Source organism: Vitis vinifera, chromosome 13 (assembly GCF_030704535.1).
Source record: "Vitis vinifera cultivar Pinot Noir 40024 chromosome 13, ASM3070453v1".
Lineage (NCBI taxonomy): Eukaryota > Viridiplantae > Streptophyta > Magnoliopsida > Vitales > Vitaceae > Vitis > Vitis vinifera.
In genome coordinates this window covers 16476698-16492566 of record NC_081817.1, presented here as the reverse complement: position 1 = coordinate 16492566, position 15869 = coordinate 16476698, and the positions used below count along the sequence as shown (strand labels likewise).

Below are 15869 nucleotides of genomic sequence, written 5' to 3'. Positions count from 1 at the left end.
GTGCTTAAAGAGAAATATGGTATAGATCAATTGGGCGTGAACCTAGCAACACTGAGAGTTGGTCATTCTCATGTTTGGAAAGGTTTGTATGAAAGTTTGGGGAAGGTGCAAAAGGGTGCTAGTTGGATTCTTGGTGATGGGAAGTCGGTGCATTTCTAGACAGATAGGTGGATATATATAAACCTCTTATAAAGTTGGCAATTGCTCCCATAGACCAATATATTTCCACTAAGCTTGTTGCGGATTACTGGGGAGAGAATAGAGAGTGGAGATGGCCCAAATTCGAGCACTTAATCCCGACTAAGAAATTGATGCATATTTCTACCATTAAGCTCTTTGGTGGTTGATGGGAATTTTACGATGAAGTCAATCTATGGAATGCTGGCCGGGTTAGATGAGGAAATGGAAGACAAAGGGTGGCGGCATGTTTGGAAAGTCAAAGTACCCTAACGAGTATGGGTTTTCCTTTGGCTAGCATCTAGGGATAGATTAATGACCAATGGTAACAGGGTTAAAAGAGGGTTGGCTAGTGATAGTAGATGTGAAGGTTGCAATGGTAGTCTTGAAGACGCAGTGCATGTGTTGCGAGATTGCCCCTATGTAATGACATTTTGGCAGGTTTTGCTTCCTGGGAATAAATGGAATGAGTTTTTCTCGGGGGAGTGTAGAGAATGGTTGACAAAAAACGTGATGAGGAGGGAAATTGAGGGCATTCCTCTTCAGTGGAATGTGTTATTTACTTTGGGATGTTGGTGGTTGTGGTGTTGGCAAAATCAACGAGTTTTTGAACCTGGAAAGCAGCTGCCATTTAACAAGGTCGCATTTGTAGTGAACCAAGTTAGATAGGTGAAGGAAGTTGCAAGGATTCTTAGAGGTGAAGCACAACTATGTGTTGTCGGTGAGTAAACCAAGAGTGAGCATTTGACCTGTTTTACCTGAATCTGAAGAAATATTGAATGTCGATGGAGATCATCCCAGTCTTGATGTGCATTGTATATGACCCTTAGGAACAAATTAAGTTAAGACTAGCTTATGAAAGGTCACATTACTTCATATGTAAGTAAGTATGGGGTCTTTGTTGCAGTTGGTATCAGACATAGTTGAAGTTTGGTAACCAATCTATCTAGAGCCGACACCCTTAAACCTGGAAAGGAAAGAAGGGAAAACTACTGCTGGAATTTTCCACACTGAAATTGAAATTTCTACTACTTTGATTCATATGCTGGTGGTGAGTCAAATGCGACTTCATAGACGGGGAGAACCAACCCGACTAACCTACCAGGTTAGTTGCTTGGATGACCAACTCATACCCATCTCTCGTGTTACCTAAATTTTAGTAGCATGTTGGCGTGGAGCTGGCAATCCACAACGAAAACACTTGGGGGCTCTATGAATTTCATTTCCCAGTCTAGACTGACAATTTTATTTTTCCCAATCTCCTATATCTTGCATGATGGGGCGAAGTGAAGAGAGTTTCGAACCTGGCCAGTGAAATGTGAACAATCTACAAATAGAAAGGCAATGTCTTAGTCGAAGAGTCTCTATTTGTCATGGATCAATGGGCTATAATGAAATGGCCACATTCCCGATCCAATGCTATTGATCCAGGAGAGTTTACCGGGTAATGGGGCAATTGATGAACAAATTGGTTCAAGATCAACTACTTCAATTGCTGAGTCGATGAAGCCAACTGGCCTAGATACTAGCTTAGATGCTGCTACCTTTACCATCGGTGATATCTCTGTCCTTTTTTTGTGGTGCTCTTGTCGCCTTAAAATCAAAACTTGAACCCTTAATCCTAAACCTATAACTAAACCTTGAATTTTGAACAATATACCCTAAGCCCTAAATCATAAGTTTTAAACCTTAAACTCTAAATCATAAACCCTTACCCTTAATTAACACAAGATGCTATATTTATTAATGGTTTATAGACTACATTAAGTACATATTTTTTATAATTTTTTATTTTCTTTTTATGAGAAATAAACTAATATTTCATTTTAAATGAAAGGAAAATAATTGAAATTAAATTATTTTTATTTAATTTTATGTATAAACAAAACGGGGCAATATTTCAATCCACCCAAAAAAAATTCTGAGAAAGAAAAAAAGTCTGAAACTCCAGCAAAAAAATATTTAGCTTTATCATATTTATTTGAGACAACTAATGAAAATTTTGATATTGATAAAAAAATAGAAATTACTGTACATTTATTTATTAAAAAATCCGAATCTCTTTGCCACTGCTCAGCCGCTTCGAAGAAACTACAGATGAAAGAGAATCAGAGTGCAAAGTCATTACATTGGCAATGCTTTCTTTGATCTCTCCTCGGCACCGCAATTCGTTTCGATGCATTCAAACTCTTCTTTATCCATTCACTCAATCCTTTTCCACAAAACCCTTCAAACCCATTGAACCAGAGCCTCTATCAAACCCTATAATCTCCCCAAATTCAACCAGTTTTGACCACTCCACTGTGCGCCAAACTCTCTCCTGCTACGCCAATGACTGGAAACGCGCACTCGAGTTCTTCGATTGGGTTCAAACCCAATGCGGCTTCAATCACACCACTGATACCTACAATGGCATGATTGACATTCTGGGCAAGTTTTTCGAATTCGATCTCATATGGGTTTTGATCCAACGCATGAAAGCAGACCCAGTTGCGTACCCCAACCATGTCACTTTTCGTTTCGTGTTCAAGCGCTATGCAGCGGCGCATCTAGTTGAAGAAGCGATGAATGCTTATTATAGAACTGAGGAGTTTAATCTGAGGGATGAAACTTCGTATTCGAATTTGATTGACGCGCTTTGTGAGTATAAGCATGTAATAGAAGCTGAAGAATTGTTCCTAAAAGAGAGCAAAGACTTGGTTTTTAACGATGATGTGAAAATTTATAACATTATTCTTCGTGGGTGGTTCAAAATGGGGTGGTGGAAGAAGTGTAGGGAGTTTTGGGAAGAGATGGATAGGAGAGGTGTTTGTAAAAGTCTATATTCTTATTCGATATATATGGATATACAGTGCAAGAGTGGGAAGCCATGGAGGGCCGTGAAATTGTATAAGGAGATGAAGAAGAAGGGAATTAGGCTGGATGTTGTGGCGTATAACACGGTCATTCGTGCCATTGGTCTTTCCGAGGGTGTCGATTTTTCAATTCGGGTATTTCGCGAGATGAAAGAGGTGGGTTGTGAGCCCAATGTTGTGACTTACAATACAATTATCAAGCTGTTGTGTGAAAATGGGAGAATTAGAGAAGCCTATGGGGTGTTCGATCAAATGCGTGAGAAGGGTTATGCACCAAACGTGATTACTTATCACTGCTTTTTCGGGTGTATTGAGAAGCCTAAACAGATTCTTAGGACGTTTGATAGGATGATCAATAGTGGGGTTAGGCCTAGGATGGACACTTACGTGATGCTTATGAAGAAGTTTGGGAGGTGGGGATTTCTTCGACCTGTTTTTATCGTTTGGAAGAAGATGGAAGAACAAGGGTGTAGTCCGGATGCGTGTGCGTATAATGCTCTTATTGATGCTTTAGTGCAGAAGGGTATGGTAGATTTGGCTCGGAAGTATGAGGAAGAGATGTTAGCAAAAGGGCTTTCTGCTAAACCAAGGGTAGATCTTGGGACCAAGCCCCATACTGAATGATCTCTTGATGGGTGTTAGTAGTTCATAGGCCTACGGGAAGATTGATACTACCTGCATAATGCTTATATTGGAATTTAGGAGATTTAACCCCACTGCTAGATTTGTTGCTGGGAAAAAAGTAGAATTTTGTGGATAGCAAAATGAAGATGTACGCCAGGGAGATACAAGTGAATAGCATAACAAAAGATGTACACTGAAGGACTTTGGCCGAGCCAAGGGAGAGGGGGGTTAGATTATTCAATGATTTTTGACAATGACGGATCAAGATTTGGCTCAATTGGCATCTATTCCCTGCTTGTAAGAATTGAAAATTTTCCAGCCTATTTTCATTGTCTTCAAGGAGGAATAAAAACTTCTGCATGACTTCTCATGTGGCGCTTGATCGGTGATACAAATGGCTTGGAAGCATATGAAAAGGTTTCGGCAAAGAGATTTCTTTCTGATGATTATCTGGTGAAGGCTATTTTCAGGACTTCAAGTTTGTTTTAACACATCGGACTTGCAATTCTGGTAACCTTGATAATAATGAGGCAACAGATTCGTAGATTTGTAGAATAATGAATGCTCAAGCTCTTGTACCAGAAGCAGCTTGTGTTTGCTATTAATGTTGGCTTACATCTCATTTTAGGAAATTGATTCTTTTTTAGTTATTTCATTTCAGAACTCGGGTCATGACTCCTGGTATTGGTATTGTTCATCAACTGGGAGAAATTCACAACAGTTATTTCGCCACAAACTGTTTGCTGATATACTTGTAAATTGTGGTCTATGTATTTTATAGGTCTTTCCAAAAGGGTTCCTAAGATGGTGATATTACTTGTATCCAGTTTCTTTGTTTCTCTAATTTTTCTTCATTTTCTTGTTCTAAGCTTTGCATGATTGATTAAAGGCCACTGCGGGTTAGACTAAGTTGAATTATCTATATATACATATATCACATGAATGATTATGAACTTGGGAATTAGGTCTGATATAGAGTCTGATTGATAGTAATTCTATAAAGCGCTTTTAACATTTCTAATACTCGAAAATTTTTATAATTCAAGTGTTAGGAATATTAAAAACGTTTTCTAAAATCACTCTCAAATGCATTCATAGTCTAGTTTCTTCGTTTATAAGGAAAAAATATTGTGTTTGATATTTTCCTAACTATATCGATCATATTTTGTTCTTCAAACCAACCCCAACCTTGTTTCTCCGTACCAAACACTGTGCTTGCACCATCAAGAGAACTATAGCTCCACTGCAAATCATCCTTGGCCAAAATCTTTATGTTATGTTTCATTCCTGAAAATTTTGAGGGAAAGAAAATAGAAAATAGAAATAAAAATTAAATTTAAAATTAATAAATTAGTTGTATATGTTTTTTTCCATCTCATTTTATTAAATTTTTTATTTTGATATAAAGATTAAATAATTTGAAAATCCATAGTTTGAGTGTTTTTTTTTTGTTCTTTTTGAAGAACATATAAGAGAGAAATCCTTGTTGAATCCTCATTATTTGCCAGCGAATGAAGATGGTGTTCGTTTTGGTTCATGGGTGGTTCGCCAAAGGTGCTAAGAAATGGAAGAACAGAATATTACGGGGAAAATTTTTGTCATGTTTAATTTATCTAGAAAAATAAGAAAGAAACAAAAATTAAAATTAGTAAGAGACTTGTGTATTTTCAAATTATTTAATTTTTATATAAAAGAAAAAAGTAAAGCTATATTTGGTTTCCAAAAATACTAAGAAAAAAAATATTGAGGAATTTTTTTTTATCACATTTGATTTTAATATGAAAAAAAATCAAATATAATTAACATTAATAAGAAATTTATATATTTTTAAATTATTGAAGAAAAATAAATGAAATAAATTTAAAATAGCATATAAAATAATTTATTATTATTATTATTTTTTCATTTTATCCATTTTTTTTTTTTTTTTTTACTTTTTTCTGTATTTTCATTCCCTCTTATTTGTATTCATAATTTTCAATAACCAAACATACCCTAAATGAAATGCGTTGGAAGATGGGTATAAAAATAATTTTATCATGGTTTTGTTTCCCTAGGGTTTATTCTATGTTACATATATATTTTTCTATTTAAATCAGTTGCCCTTCGAAAATCTCTGCAATCTTTTAGGGTTATGACTGGGTGGGGAATTTGGTCAAACAGGTGGTGAGAATGGTTCATGCTACGCGCAGAAGTTTGATGATCTTGGTGAGGAAATAATGTCATCGTGGTGGTGCGTTTTTACTTTTTACAGTGAAGGCTTGGACTCACTTGTGCTCTCGAAAGGAGGTGCCACCATATGCAGAGATTATGAGTACAAAAATAATGAAAATATATATATATTTTTTTCCAATGGGTGACTACCCATTATGGCAATGAAATATACCATGTTGAGAAAAAATTACGGACAAAAATAAACAATGTTAGGTAAACTAATTTAATAATTTAAAGTAATTTAATAACTTAATTTAAGTGGTAAGTTAAGTATTTTTTTTTATAAAATATCTTAATGATATGGTTTAGAGTAAAAAATAATTTCAAGTAATAAATTAAAATAATTAATTTATTTTTAAGTTCATATCTTTATTTTACTTTTTTATCATCGTATATCCTAAGTATCTCCATTATCTTTTTTGTTACTTTATAATCTTCGTTGTTGTTTGACATATTTTGTCTTAATTATAATTCATAAGGATAAATATGTTAATTTGATGATTTAAAATAAATTTTAAATTAATTTTATCAAACAACCTTAATACTTAAAAGCAAAAATTAAGTAATAAATTTTAAGTTAACAACTAAAAAATAATTTAATTTAAAATTAACTTAAATAATTAAGTAATAAGTATTAAGTTTTACTAAATACCTTTAGTATTAATAAATTATTTTTATATATTAAAACTAATTACTTTTTATCAAGCAACTTTAATTTAAGCATCAAATTTTAAGTCAATAACTAAAAAATAATTTAATTTAAAGTTAACTTAAATTATTAAATAATAAGTACTAAGTTTTACTAAACACTCTCTTAACATTAATAAATTATTTTATATATTTAAACTTATTTTCCTTATTTTTAACTCTTTCATTTAAATATAAAGATTAATTAATTTTAAAATATATAAGTTTTTAACCACCACTCCAAAGAAAATATATTAATTAAACAAATTTTTAATTGATAAAATATTAATTTATTAAGGAATTTCTTATTTTCTTAAAATATTATATCTAATATCGTTTTATTGTAATTAAGTGAATTATTATTTTATTTTATTATTTTTTATGAACGGGCTATTTTTTTTTTTTTTTTTATGTATTTTGTCTAAACAAATAAAATTAATATATCTAATTTTTCAAAGTATTCATTTTTTGAAATATATAGCACTTATTTATTTAAACAAGTAACATTATACATATTTTACAAACGTTTCCTAAATAAATCATATGGATTTAGTTACATATTAAAAAATTATTAATTTATATAGTAAGTGAGTCTTATGCCAAATTACACTTTTTTCTATAATGTATCATCTAATAAATTTATTGAATTATTAATTGAACACGATGACCCCAAAACCGACAAAAAATATTATTTATCAAAGTCTTCAAAATTTTTTTAGTATAATTTATCAAGGTTGCATTATACTTTAATGATATTTTCGTAGTATAACAAAATATTAAAAAAAACAAATCATTTTTTAATATTGTTTTTAGCAATTGGAATCAAATGGAACTTGGAAAATGATTTTCTCATATATGTTTTATTGTTAAAAATGTGAAAAAAAATCATATATAATTAAAATTAGTTAAAAACTTATATACTTTTACATTTAATCTTTATATAAAAGAATTAAAATAAGGGGAATGAGTTTGAAGTAGTATAAAATACTAATATATTGATTTTAAATCTATTTTTATTTTTTATTATCTTTTTTCTTTTTTCTTTTTTATTTTTCTCTCTATTTTTTCTCATATTTTTCTTCAAAAAAATAAAAAATAAAAATTGAAAACCAAACATATATAACATAAAGAAAGAAAATGAGAAAATATTAAAATATTTTTGTTCCCATTTTCCTAAAAGAAACTAATGAAAATTTAAGGAAAATAAATTACTAAATAATTTAAGTTTTTTTCTTTAAAATCTTCCAAAGAAAATTTCATTTAAAATATTTTTTTCCAAATTTTTTTCTCAAATTTTTCACCTTGAACTTGGGAATGAACAATAGCCTTAAGTTTCTTACAACCTACTATTGGGATAGAAATGATATTTAACATATTTATATTTCCTTACATCTCAACTTTGGGGTAAAAAAAATGAACTAATTTAAACCCAAAATAGTATAAATGGGACTGTTAAAAATTGAAATTAGGGCACTTGTTAGATTAGTGTCATCGAGGTGCAATAGAACACTCTCTTTAAAGTAGATTTGTCTTCTTTTAAGATCAATCTCAATGTACTATGAAATTAGCATCTTACCTCCAAGATTCAACAATCAGAATCTTATCTAAAGTGTACTTTTTAGATAAAGTAAAATAAAGTTTGAACGGTAAGAAAAGTTGAGACTTAGAAGAACCTTTAAAAGATGTACAATAATTGCAATAGGAAGAAGGCTACAAACCTAGATGCAATAACATAAAGGTTACAACACACTTAAATGCAACAATGGGTATGACTACTATAGTGGACTCAATGTTAAATAAAAATCTAAGAATTTAGTCTTAGACAACATAACTAAGCCTAAAACTAACAAAGCAATAAAGAAAACAAAACTGAAATAGGGTACTTATCGCACTAAAGTGGTTAAGTTCTGACAAAGTATCGTCTTTAAACTAAATTCACCCTCTTCAAAGATGAACATAATGTAGAAGGGAACAAAACATCCTACCTCTAAGATACAACAATTAAGAACATTACTTTACCAAATAACATCTTATGTTTTACATTCACGATCTCGGAGCCCCTGAGTCCTGGGAGGTCGCTGATTTGGACGAGAGCATGAGCAGATTGATGCTCTCTTGTTCATCCTCCAAGAAAGATGCCTCTTCCTCTTCCTCTCTCGATGCCTCGGTACCAGCTTCAGCTTCTGCTTCTGCTCCGGCTTTGTTGTCTTCGTCGGTTCTGGGATGATTTCCGAGGACTCTGTCAACCAAGTGGATCAGTTTCTTCGGGAGGCTCTGCAGAATCCGCGTGAGCGGCTGTCAAGTGAGTTGCCACGCTCTAGGTTTTGTTTTTCTCGTGTTCAACTAAAAAATTTGTGTTGAAGGCTTATTTTTTGGTAGTATGTTGCTCTCTGGTGATAATTTAGGCTTTTGGTTTGGTTTTATTGTGTGCTTGTTGTGTATAACAGAGCAATTTGGTTTGGTATGTTCACGCTAGTTATATTGTTGTACTGTATGAATTGGATAGCTCTTGACTTTGGTCTGAACATTTTTTTAATCAGTTTGGTTGATATGCTAATATTTACATGTTGATTGACTTGTTTATCTTAAGAAGGTGCCAATTTAACTAGATAGATGATAGATTCTTGATGCATCACATTATTTTAATATTTTTACTAATTGAAATTTTACCATATTTTCCAGGAAGAGATGCATGACATTCAAGAGCAAAGTACCCTGAAGATTGATACTCTTGTCTGACTTAGAGACAACTCATTGAGTGCTCGAGAAGTGATCAAGTTACATTCAAGGTTTGGGAAATGAATCACAACTTAAGTGTTCGAGTGCAACTGAATTTCCTAATGAAGAGACAAAGAAGTTGCGACGATAGATCATAGAGTTTTAAGACTACAACTACCACTCAATTGGTGGAGTTGAAGGCAATGATATAGAGTTTCATGCCACAACAAACCAATACTTTTAACTAACCACCACCTCATTTTGGCTTAGCTTCCCAACCATCAGCTCACTATCAAGTTACATTATTATGTGGTTTACTACTATTATATGTTAGTCATTTTTATTTTAGATAATATTCAAATAGCATAGAAAATGTTTTTTGCTAGTATGGTTTGCATGGATAAAACAAATGTTTTGTTATTACTTATTTTCTATAGGTTATTATATTTTTACATTATTAAATTCTTCATTTTGTATAATATCATCTTTTATTTGAAAATGTTGAATATCATACAGGTATATAAATGTTTCAATCATGGTTCAAAATTGCGGTATCGGTCATTGAATCCAGGGTTCTAAGGCACATTGGTATCTCGGTTTGGTATCGGGAGATACGCAAAATAAGATACTTAAAAGTTCAAAATTTTTTAATATAATTAAATGAATTAAAAAACTAATAAACTTAATAATAAATTATTGACATAATAATAAATCAAATAATTTCTTAAATTATTAACAATAAATTAATATATAAAATAATATGCCTTATATAATACCATTACCATATAAAATAATATATTACCTAAATTAAAGGCATTCATACCATATTTAATATATAAAATACTAATTTTTAAATTTTCAATTCCAAATACGGTTAGCATATATGGTAAAATACTAATTTTCAAATTTCCAATTTCCAATTTCAAACACCATTGTCATATAAGGTAAAATGATGTAAATACATGAACATTTGAAATAATAAATCATTTTTATATAAAACAATACATTAAGTCATTTTCTTTAATTCTGAATCCCAAGGGATACCTACACAACCAAACAATAGAGATCGAGCAAGGAGAGGCAACACCAACATGCAAAGATCATCATCGATGAAAGAATGTGATGTTTCTTACTGGTTGGCCACCACAACTACATCACCAACATGAAACTTTCTTTCTTCTTTTTATCCTTCACGATTATGGGTCTTGAAAAAAAATTTATTTTTAAGAAAATCTCTCATATTTATTAAAGATTTCTCAATTTTGGTTGCCTTTTGTTGTGATATAAAAGAGAGAAAAAAAAATGTTTAATTTGAGAAAATTTAGATTTTAAACAATTGAACTCGTAATTTCGACTGAGTCCACTAAGAATCTCATTGGAGGCGACTAAGTTTAACGAGTTTTTAATTGGGTTTGTGTTGAAAGATTATTCGCTTCGGCCGAGTTGTACCAGACTCGACTGATATTTTGAACCATGACTGTGTTGGCGTGAGCTGTTCTCTGAACCATTAAAGGAGAAAAATCAATCACTGCAATCAGTCACTGCAATCCCTCAGCAATGGTAGCCATAATCCATGTAGTCCATGTATAGCCTTTTCTTTTATCTATATATACACTTGTACTCTAATGAATTGATATAGAATAAAAAATATCTCAGACCAACATGGTATCAGAGCAGAATTCGATCCTCTACCCTCTGTTCAACCAAATTTCTTAAAAACAGAGCCCAAACTCTTTTCACATGGCAGATATAGATCCGCACTCGGGTGAATCTTCAATCTCGCCATCTGTACTGTCTGAACTAACGGCAAGGATGACAGAAGCCTTGAGTAAAGCTCTGACGTCCATTCCAGCCACCGACTCAGCAATTGCCCCGATTGGCATCAAACTGGATGGCACAAATTACGCCCTCTGGTCACAAGTCGTAGAGATGTATGTCGCGGGCAAGGATAAACTCGGCTACATCAACGACGACCTTTCTCAACCATTAACAACCGACCCTTTCTTCCGTAGGTGGCGGACTGAGAATGCAACTGTGAAAGGATGGTTGATTGGTTCGATGGATCCATCCCTTATTGGCAACTTCATTCGGTTTCCAACGGCAAAGCAAGTTTGGGATGCAATTGCAACCACTTACTTTGATGGAAGTGATGCAACCCAAGTTTATGAACTCCGGCGACGAGTGGCGCGACTCAGGCAGGGTAGTGGCTCTCTAGAAAAATACTACAATGATCTCCAAGGTCTATGGCGGGAGATTGATTTTCGTCGTCCCAATCCAATGCAATGTCCAGCAGATATCCAACATTTTAACAATATGCTGCAGGAGGATCAGGTATATACGTTTCTTGATGGTTTGGATGATAAACTTGATAATATTAGAAGTGATGTGTTGCAGCTTAAGCCATTTCCCACAGTGGAACAAGCATATGCCCATGTTTGTAGAGAAGCTGTGCGTCAGGCAGTGATGACAGCCAGTAATGGAGAAGAGGCGGCTGGAGCAGTGATGGCTTCACGAAGCCTCAAACAAGGGCCCTCCATTGCAGCCAACTCTCTGTCATTGAATGGAAAATTTTCTAAGACAAATGGCCCATCCAATGACATGAAATGCTCTCATTGTGGAAATTCGAAGCATACTCGAGACACATGCTTCAAACTACATGGCTACCCAGATTGGTGGCATGAATTACAAGCCAAGAGGCAACGAGATGGGAATGGGAAAGATGGTGGAGCTAGCAAAAATGCAGCTAATGGCACGGGTAAGGCCACGATAGCCTCGGCTGAGTCCCAATTGTCACTTATTCCGACAACAATAGTTGATTTGGATACAGGTATGAGTTTTCTCGGGACCAATACCACTAAATCATATGATGGTTGGATTCTTGATTCAGGGGCGATAGACCACATGACGTATGATGCAAGTGATTTTTCTGAACGATCCTCTCCTCGACGTACTAGCATTGCTAATGCTAATGGGGACATCTCTTTGGTAAAAGGGGCTGGTACAGTGATGATATCACCAGCTCTCTCCTTAACCAATACCCTTTTTGTACCCTCATTGTCTCATAAATTATTATCCGTGAGCCAAGTCACGAAGGAGTTAAATTGTATTGTTCTAATTTATCCAACCTTTTGTCTTCTTCAGGATATTCTCACCAAGGAGATAATTGGGCGTGGTACTAAAAAGGGGGGCTCTACTATATGGAAGATTTTAGCATCGGTCAAGCTAACCATACGAGAAGCTCTAGTGATCGAAATAAGGCGAACATTTTGTTGTGGCATCGTCGGTTAGGACATCCTTCATTTGGATATTTGAAACTTGTATTTCCTACTTTATTTTCGGGTTTGTCGAATTTGGATTTTAAATGCGAGACATGCATCTTAGCTAAAAGTCATCGTGTTAGTTATCCTTTGAGTTTTAATAAGAGTCAGATGCCTTTTGAATTGATTCACTCTGATGTGTGGGGTCCATCTCCCAAATCCACCATATCTGGGGTTCGATGGTTTGTGATTTTTGTGGATGATTGCACTCGTATGACCTGGTTGTATCTAATGAAGAATAAGGATGAAGTTTTCTCTGTTTTTTGCTCATTTCATGAGATGGTTAAAACTCAGTAATCTGCTACAATTCGCATACTTCGATCCGACAATGGTGGAGAGTATATGCATCGTGACTTAAAAAATTATTTCAGTCACCATGGCTTGATTCATGAAACTACCTGTCCTCAAACACCACAACAAAACGGAATTGACGAAAGGAAAAATCGGCATATTTTAGAGACTGCTCGGGCTATTCTTCTTGGTGCTCATGTACCTAATCATTTTTGGACTGATGTTGTCACTACAGCAGTTCACCTTATTAATCGGATGCCTTCTAGGGTTCTTAAGTTCAAGACTCCTCTCCAGGCCCTATCCACTGTCATCTCTCTACCTACTGCCTTAATGCTTCCGCCTCGAGCATTTGGCTGTGTTGCCTTTGTTCATTTACACAAGAATCAACGCACTAAACTTGATCCCTGCGCAGTCCGGTGTCTTTTTTTGGGGTATGGCCTACATCAAAAGGGATATCGCTGTTATGATCCATTTAATCATCGCACCTATGTGACGATGGATGTCACCTTCTTGGAATCAGAGACTTTCTACTCTCCAACCACATCCATTTCTACTCTTCAGGGGGCGCCTCAAAATAAAGAGTTGAATTGGATGAGGTTTGATTAGGAGCCTGTTGTTTCTGAATCCAATACAGAACTTGATGTTGAGCCTGTTGTTTCTGTATCCAATACAGAACCTGATGTTGATGTTGACACAGAACCTGGTGTTCTACCATTAGTAATTGAAGAGCAACAGCCACAGCAGTCGATAGTACCCCCTCCTTCCACAGTATCCAAAGACCCATCTCCTGAGAATATTCCTGAGGTAAGTTCCCTGAACACTCTGAGTACACCTGTGTTAACTAATGATGCTCATGTGGGCTATGAGTTACCATACAGGCATAATCGAGGCAAGCCACCAGATAGATACTCTCCTAACATAGAAGACCGGAGGTTGAAATACCCGATTGCCAACTATGTATCCACAAAGACACTTCCAGAACCTCTAAAGACTTTCGTAGCTGCACTCTCCTCGTGTCAGGTTCCTACAAGTGTTAAAGAAGCAATGAAAGACCCGAGGTGGGTCCAGGCTATGAAGGAGGAGATGGAGGCACTATTGAAAAATAAGACCTGGATTCTTGTCAATCTACCTAAAGGACAGAAAACAGTGGGGTGCAAGTGGGTGTTTTCTATCAAATACAAGGTAGATGGAACAATTGAGCGTTACAAGGCGAGACTTGTAGCAAAGGGATTCACGCAGACATACAGAGTTGACTATCAGGAAACATTCTCACCTGTTGCCAAACTAAATACGGTGAGAGTATTATTGTCACTTGCAGCAAATCTGGATTGGCCCCTGCATCAGTTCGATGTAAAGAATGCGTTTTTACATGGTGATCTAGAAGAAGATATATATATGGACATTCCCTCAGGATATGTAGCCAACACAGAAGGCAACATTGTTTGCAAATTACAAAGAACTCTATACGGGTTGAAACAATCACCTCGAGCTTGGTTTGGGAGATTCAGTACGCCAATGAAAAAGTATGGATTCCAGCAAAGTAACTCTGATCACACTTTGTTCCTAAAGCATAGATAGGGCAAACTAACTGCTCTGATAGTCTATGTAGACGATCTGATCATCACAGGAGATGATTCAGAGGAGATAGCGAGACTTCAAGAGCAGTTGGCATCTGAGTTTGAAATGAAGAACCTAGGAGGACTAAAATACTTTCTGGGAATTGAAGTTGCTAGATCAAAGCGAGGTATATTCCTGTCTCAGAGAAAATATATTTTAGACCTATTAACAGAGGTTGGATTACTTGATTGTAAGCCTACAGAAACTCCAATAATTCCGAATCATAAACTTGGAGAATATCCCAATCAAGTACCAACAGACAAAGGAAGGTATCAAAGACTGGTAGGCAAGCTTATTTATCTTTCTCACACACGGCCGGATATTGCTTATGCAGTAAGTGTGGTAAGCCAGTTTATGCATTGTCCAAGTGAAGATCATATGAGTGCCGTTATGCAGATTTTGAGATATTTGAAGTCCTCCCCTGGAAAAGGACTTATGTTCTCCAAAAATGATCACCTAAGAGTAGAAGAATATACAGACGCAGATTGGGCAGGGAACATCATGGATAGGAAATCCACCTCAGGCTACTTCACTTTTGTTGGAGGAAACTTGGTTACTTGGAGAAGCAAAAAACAGAAGGTGGTCGCTCTATCCAGTGCGGAAGCTGAGTTTCGTGGAATGGCTAAAGGGCTATGTGAGTTATTGTGGCTTAGGAGACTTCTAACGGAGATTGGTTTTGCCCCTGACTCCGAGATGAAGTTGTTTTGTGATAATAAAGCAGCAATTGACATCTCCCATAATCCCATTCAGCATGATCGGACTAAGCACGTAGAAGTAGATCAACACTTTATTAAACAAAATCTTGATGCAAAGATTATCCAATTCCCTTTTGTGAAATCCGAAGACCAACTGACCGATATTCTTACAAAAGCTGTGAGCAGTAAAATATTCCATCACTCACTAGACAAGTTGGGACTTATTGATATTTACGTACCAACTTGAGGGGGAGTGTTGGCGTGAGCTGTTCTCTGAACCATTAAAGGAGAAAAATCAATCACTGCAATCAGTCACTGCAATCCCTCAGCAATTGTAGCCATAATCCATGTAGTCCATGTATAGCCTTTTCTTTTATCTATATATACACTTGTACTCTAATGAATTGATATAGAATAAAAAAATATCTCAGACCATTACTAATTTGATGTGATGTGATTTTCCCTTGATGCATACGATTGCCAATAATTGGTGCCTATGCTTGTCATTTTGTCATTTATGATGGTCCCCGTTCAACAAGAGGGCCTTGCGAACATGGATGTGTAGCGAGATGCGACTACAGTGTGAGCTGTGTCCTCATAATCTTCGAGGCCCCACTCTTCCGATGGCCGGGTCTCGTGCGCGTCCTCATCATCACGACCACCCTCTCTCCGCA

At 35.1% G+C, this 15869-nt stretch overlaps 1 protein-coding gene and 1 long non-coding RNA gene across 2 annotated transcripts; both read left to right on the top strand.

The window, feature by feature from the left end:
* Positions 1 to 2226: 2226 nt before the first annotated feature.
* On the top strand, positions 2227 to 4521 carry LOC100241994 (pentatricopeptide repeat-containing protein At1g80550, mitochondrial). Its single transcript, XM_059742177.1, has one exon. It carries the CDS (start codon positions 2313 to 2315, stop codon positions 3654 to 3656), a length of 1344 nt encoding a protein of 447 aa, XP_059598160.1. The 5' UTR covers positions 2227 to 2312; the 3' UTR covers positions 3657 to 4521.
* Positions 4522 to 8578: 4057 nt separating this feature from the next.
* On the top strand, positions 8579 to 9660 carry LOC132254950 (uncharacterized). Its single transcript, XR_009467422.1, has 2 exons — positions 8579 to 8859; positions 9240 to 9660. It is a non-coding gene; the product is annotated as an uncharacterized LOC132254950 (long non-coding RNA).
* The last annotated feature ends 6209 nt before the right edge of the window (positions 9661 to 15869 follow it).